Raw genomic sequence first — 7073 nt, 5'->3', positions numbered from 1 at the left:
CGAACATTTGCGATGATGGTAAACTTGTTAAATTTAAGACTACGACACTAATTTATGTATTCTTTCCAACACAACTAGTTTCATAGATCAAGTTATAGTTTTTGTCAAAAATAAAATAAAAATACTAGATCAAGTTATAGTTTTTGTCAAATAAATAAATAAATAAATCAAGATTTTCTAGCCAATTGGTTTAGAGTAATTTATGAAGCAAAACACCTCACTTCAATATAAAACTATAAAACTTTATAGAAAAAAAAGTATAAATTAGCTTTTAAATCTAATTGATTTCAATCAAAAATAACATCTAGCTCCTAGTACACAATTTTAATCCAGCTATGTCTGAATTCTTTTTCGCATAAAAGTATTTCAATTTCTCTTCGGTTTTAAATATTGATTCCTAGCATAAGGTGTGCTAGAAAGAAAATGCTAAATTAAAATGTTACAAAGTTTAGGTAAAGGTTTCAAATATCTTAATTTCTCTTTCAACTATAATCAACTATATCACATATAAATCCATGTAAAAAAAGGACAAAATATATCAATTAACCCCAAATTCAAAATTCTAAGGGATAAAATCATATTCCACAAATTCATATATTATCATTCAAATAAAACTCATACAAAGTACAAGAGAATAGTATCATATCACAATAAAATTTTAGGGGTAACTATTGTCATATAAGTCCTCATCTCCACATAATATCTCAAAACTGAAACTCTTTGCAGTAGAAAACACAAAACATGTATTTCTAACATTCAGTAATATCAAACCATTCATGATCATCACAATATATTCATGTATGCATAAAGATTAACTTTCCCTGGCACATCCTCAGAAAGGTTTTGAAGGGGAATCTATGGTACCTTTGAATTTATTTACTTATTTTTATAAAATATTACATTTGAATTTATAAAGAAAAGATGGTGAATTCATAGTCAAACTTGATTTCAAGATCTTCCATGGGAAAAACCCAAAATATACTTTCTTGAGATCCTCCATGAATGAAACTTTGAGTAATTCTCCTTTTCCTTCGAGGTGTGAATCATGAAAGTTCGCTATTTCTCTTCTTCACCACTTCTCTCTTTCTATTCTTATTTTAAGCTTCCAACACACACTTACTATTTTTTTAATTTTTTACTACTTCTTATTTTATTTTTATGCTTTAAATATTTATTTATTAAATCCACTTCATATTCTGACTACACCGCGCATACACCCACTTATTTCCTTATGCATAATCCTTTCTAACTTAATTACTTAACTCAAAAGATTTAATTATTATTTTTATACTCCTTATTACTCCAAGATAATTTTTTCAAGATGTTACACATTTATTTTAGAAATAAAATGTTTTATAAATATATTTCTCATTATAGGACAGATGGAGTGCTAAATATAATTAGTAAATGAACAAATAAAGTATTGTACCGAAAAGAAGCAAATAAAGTAGGAGGAAATAACTTATTAATTATGTACATTTATCAAAAGAAACTTATTAATTATATACATATAGAAAAAAATTATTAATTATATAAATAAAAATAAATGATAGTAACCAACTTAAGAAAAAAAGTGTGAGATAATTTTTTTAATTCTTATTATCGAGATCGAAATATGCATGAGTTTAATTAGCACATTTTTCTCTTATGACAGAGCATAACCGATTTTAATGTAACATCTCGTAATTATTGATATTGTTTTACATCAAGCATGATGTTTCTATTACAATAGCATGTGATGTTTCCATCACAATATAGAGACTTCAACTATAGAAGTTAATTCTTTCAACAACAAAAGAACTATAGAAGTTAAAGATACCTCTAATACTTGACAACTTACAATATCGCTAAATCACTTTTATTTTCAAGCTTTATCTACAACAATTTCACCATTTATTCATTCAATTGTACAACCATCCCTAGTACATATATTTTTTTAAGCAGGCTCTCTAGTACATAATTGAAGCCAATACCTCTCCACATATACCAACTTTAAATTTGTGGCCCACTTCCTCTTGTACTACTAGTACCTGCCCCTCCACCTCCACCCGCTCCTACACCTACTCGTGCACCGCCACTAGCTCCTACACCTCCTCCAGCGCCAGCTCCTCCTGCGGCTCCAACACCTCCACCAACACCTCCTCCAGCACCAGCTCCTCCTCCTAAACCTCCGCTAGCACCAGCACCTCCACCAGCAACAACACCTCCTCCTACGCCTCCACCAGCACCTCCTCCTAAACCTCCACCAACACCGACTCCTCCTCCTAAACCTCCACCAGCACCAACACCTCCTCCTACGGCTCCACCAACACCTCCACGTGCTCCTCCACCTGCACCTCCTCCTACGGCTCCACCACCAGCACCACCTACACCTCCTCCAGCACCGACTCCTCCTCCTAAACCACCACCAACACCTCCACGTGCTCCTCCACCAGCACCAACACTTCCTCCTACGGCTCCACCAGCACCTCCTCCTAAACCTCCACCAGCACCGACGCCTGCACCAGCACCAGCACCTCCTCCTACACCTCCACCAACACCTCCACGTGCTCCTCCTCCAGCACCAACACCTCCTCCTACGGCTCCACCAGCACCGACTCCTCCTCCTAAACCTCCACCTGCACCAGCACTTCCACCAACACCTCCACGTGCTCCTCCACCGGCACCTCCTCCTACGGACCCTCCAGCACCTCCACCGGCACCGACTCCTCCTCCTAAACCTCCACCAGCACCAACTCCTATGTTTCCACCACCACCAGCACCTCCTCCTACGGCTCCACCAGTACCTCCTCCTACGGACCCTCCAGCACCAGCACCGACTCCTCCTCCTAAACCTCCACCTGCACCAGCACTTCCACCAACACCTCCACGTGCTCCTCCACCGGCACCTCCTCCTACGGACCCTCCAGCACCACCACCAACTCCTCCTCCAGCACCTCCACCGGCACCGACTCCTCCTCCTAAACCTCCACCAGCACCAACTCCTATGTTTCCACCACCACCAGCACCTCCTCCTAAACCTCCACCAGCACTACCTCCTACACCTCCACCGGCACCTCCTCCTATGGCCCCTCCACCAGCACCACCACCAACTCCTCCTCCTGAACCTCCACCAATACCAACTCCTATGCTTCCACCACCACCAACACCTCCTCCTAAACCTCCACCAGCACTACCTCCACCACCTCCTCCTACACCTCCACGTGCTCCTCCACCGGTACCTCCTCCTACGGCCCCTCCAGCACCTCCTCCTAAACCTCCACCAGCACCACCACCAACTCCTCCTCCTAAACCTCCACCAGCACCAACTCCTATGCTTCCACCACCAGCAGCACCTCCTCCTACGGCTCCACCAACTCCTCCTCCTAAACCTCCACCAGCACCACCTCCACCACCAACTCCTCCTCCAGCACCTCCACCTACACCTCCTCCAGCACCGACTCCTCCTCCTAAACCTCCACCAGCACCAACTCCTCCTCCTAAACCTCCACCAGCACCAACTCCTACGCTTCCACCACCACCAGCACCTCCTCCTACGGCTCCACCAACTCCTCCTCCTAAACCTCCACCACCTCCACCAGCACCACCACCAACTCCTCCTCCACCACCTCCACTTACACCTCCCCCAGCACCAACACCGCTTCCTTTTGTTCCTCTATCTTTTCCTCTACCGCCACAATTTTTAACTTTTTTTCCATCTACTATTCCAGTGATTATTATGGTTAATAAAACAACGTGCATTATAACATTACGTGAAAGCTTAGACATAATGTTGTGCAAGTGGTAGTATTAACGATATAATGTATCACAAGAAAAAATTTGTTTGTAAAAGAATGTAGTTGGATTGGTTATCAGACAAACATTTCTATTTATAGGATAATTTTGAACATATGATGTTAATGATGTAGTGACTAGCACTAAAGTTTGACGAATTTCTACATGCTTTTAGGAGTAGTTTATAGCCACGTTTGCAACCTTTAGTTGCACAGAAATTACCAACTTGATTTAGTGCATATGCCGACATGCATTGTGAACACTTAAATAGTACGTGTCAATATGAACTGCGATCAAATTTATTTTACGGATACCATCAATATTTTTTTTTAAGGGTTCCATCAGTATTATTAATCGTTAGCACAGTGCACATTTGATCCTCCATTATAAGGATCAACAAACCACTAAAAAAAACGTGTCCATGATGATGCCTCTTTCATTTCAAAATAAAGATTTTGATAATTTAGGTCATTTGAAAAATAAAAGTTGAAAACATTTACAAAAATTATTTGATATTTTGGAAAGTTTAGAATTTTTTTTCCTGTTTTAAATTTGTATTCTTAGCAAATGTTTAAGATTAATTAGCACATTTTTTTGTCAAAAGAAACCGGTTAGCATTTTCCTCACAATAATTGGTACATAAAAATCATATTTAAAAAGTTATAATTTGTTTTTTTTTGAAATATTGTAATTTTTTTTAACATTATTTAATTTTATACCTAAAAATAGAAAACATAAAAAATATAAAAATCATTAGCCCGTAAAAAAAGTTATTAAGTAAAATGATCATATGATTATGAATCTTAAAGAATTTTTTTTAAGTAAAATGATTTTTTTTTTTTGTGAATCAGGTATCCTCCTCTACGCACAACTGTAGAGATTAATCTCTTGAGTCGGGTATGATAGATGACAAAGTTTTCTTCCAAGAGATTTAAGGTGGAAGAGATAATTTATCATATCATTGAAGTGCTTTTGAGCAAGTAAAATGATCATATGAATCAAATGTTGATAATATTAGTTAGAGATAATTGAGGCACAAGTTAGATATATTGATGTCCAAGATACTTGATGCCTAAGTTAGAGATACTTAAGGTCCAAGACAATATCATCGTATAAATACACATTAGAGCATAATGAAACACTCATGAGAATGAATTCTATTAGTTACAATTCATTCATATGTATAAAAAAAAAAGGATTATTACATGCATGCACCACTCCTGAGCTGTTTGACATTGCCAAGCAAGATCATCAACCAGTATGTTGTCATTCGTTCACTCAGTTATACTGCTAATGCGCTTCATCATCAAAAAATATATATTTATAGTGCGTTTGTCAAAAATGTCAAGTGTATTGAACACGGCACGCGTGGTTCTCAATCCAACGAAGTTTTTTTTTTTTTTTTTTTTTGGCAACAATTGTCAAACTAGGAACAACTCAATGATGTATATATTGATTCTAGTTAAGATTTAGCACTTAGATTAAATTTTATGATTAAGTTTTAATACTTAACAAGGCAACTATCAGCAACTAAAAACATAGAAACATATATCTATCGAGATAGGACTCTGTTTTTGGTATTTATTGAAATAGGACTATTCCTTGCTTGCTTATGTTGCTCTTGGCTTACTCGTGCAGTTTAATCTTGTTCATATACCTCATCGTTTGTGTGTTTATTGTAAAGTGGTGGAATGGAAACTAGTTAGTCCAGTGAACTTAACTTAATTGTCGAAAAATTGCATAATATATGTATGGATTTGAGTTCGAACTTCGATACCCAACTTCACATTTATTCGATTTAATAGGTGAATTTCTAGTCATCGTGCTACTTGATAAAACAAGAATGAAAACTAGTTGCTCCTTTTGATTAAATTAAGTTATAAGCTAGAGGAGAGCTATCAACACTCTCTTACTAATACTCTCTCTAAGTTAACTAATAACACAAAAGTTGACAGATATGGTTGATAATTTATAAATTATGATTTATAGTTGAAAGGCTAAATAATTGAAATTAAAGTGTTTGATAAATTAAGCAGTTGTTAGAAAAAATTAACATAAAAGAACATAATTATATAATTTTAAATATATTTTATTTCAAATGTATAAAAAATCATTATAAACTAAAATAAAAAATAATGTGAATTCTAGATCAAATCCCCTCCCTCACTTCCTCACTTCTTTCTTTCATTCCCAACTCTAACAAAAAAAAAATATGAATTTCAGAATTAAGCACAACTACGGCCATCCTGCAAGCACCGCACCACACCATATCGGACCACCCTCTCCTCTCCACTGATTCAGTTTATATGCCACCATTTCATTGTTTTTGCGCCACCATGTGTCGTGGCAAAAGCTTTTTAAGTTTAACGTTGATGTAATTATTTGTGCTCCACTTCTGCTTTTTCTTTTACGTTGTTATGGTTCTTGCATGCATTATTTATCATGCTGAAGAAGGTTGCAGGGAGTAGTAACAACGTGCCCGTGTGATTTGAGTTAGTGGGTGCTATTTACTTTACAAAAGGTTAAAAAAAAAATAATAAGGTTAAAAATGAGAGAAAATGTGAAAGCTATAAACTAATAAGAAAAACTTGTTAATAAACTATAAACTAAATTATTTGTTACAAAACATAAACTAAACCAAAGCTCACTAAAGAAAATCTACTTAAAGAAACTATTTAAATGATGTGTATTTTTGTATTCGCGGCTAAATGATATTTATTTGGGATTGTGAGATGTGACCAGTATTTTTTGTATGCCACTGTCACTAAACTACTTTGTCACTCGTTAAATAATTCAATTTCCACTCAAGAAAAAACTGTAGCAACTTTGTTTTTCTCAATCCACGATGTATTTTCTGTATTTGATGTTAATATATTTTTTTTTTTGGCTTAGATGAAGTGGGGCAAATCTCTAAAATTAAACTCACATACACAATTGTAAGATTTCGGGTTCGAACTCGAGTCATGACGTTCGACCTTACCATTTTGATATTTGTCGATTGAGTTAGGACTTCTAGACTGATGTTAATATATTTTATTTTTGTGAATAGAAGTAGAACTTGGATTGGAAAATTGCTCTTGGGCTTTAAAAAAATTCCCAGCCATCCTAAAATGACTAAATTGTCTCCAATGACAGTTAGATGTTGTTTGGCATCAAACAAAGTTACTACCGTTCCAGATCGAAACTATACATAGGAAAGAAAAAAAAACACCGTAACAAAGTGTCGTTGAACACAGTAATTTCTCAAGTTAGTTATTATTATTATTAATGGATTCTTCTATCATCTTCATTCTTGTCCC

General features: G+C 36.1%; 1 protein-coding gene across 1 annotated transcript; it reads right to left on the bottom strand.

Annotated features, from left to right (window-relative positions):
* Positions 1 to 1992: 1992 nt before the first annotated feature.
* Positions 1993 to 3768, bottom strand: LOC11436379 (glycine-rich cell wall structural protein). The gene has a single exon (XM_039828023.1). The coding sequence runs from the start codon at positions 3766 to 3768 to the stop codon at positions 1993 to 1995; it is 1776 nt and encodes a 591-aa protein (XP_039683957.1).
* Between the last annotated feature and the right edge of the window lie 3305 nt (positions 3769 to 7073).

Source organism: Medicago truncatula, chromosome 7 (assembly GCF_003473485.1).
Source record: "Medicago truncatula cultivar Jemalong A17 chromosome 7, MtrunA17r5.0-ANR, whole genome shotgun sequence".
NCBI lineage: Eukaryota > Viridiplantae > Streptophyta > Magnoliopsida > Fabales > Fabaceae > Medicago > Medicago truncatula.
Note: the sequence above shows the minus strand (reverse complement) of the source record. Positions and strands in the feature narration are given on the sequence as shown.

Excerpts from the sequence above, each read along its gene's own strand:
- LOC11436379 (XM_039828023.1), bottom strand. The coding sequence starts at position 3,768 with ATGTCTAAGCTTTCACGTAATGTTATAATGCACGTTGTTTTATTAACC.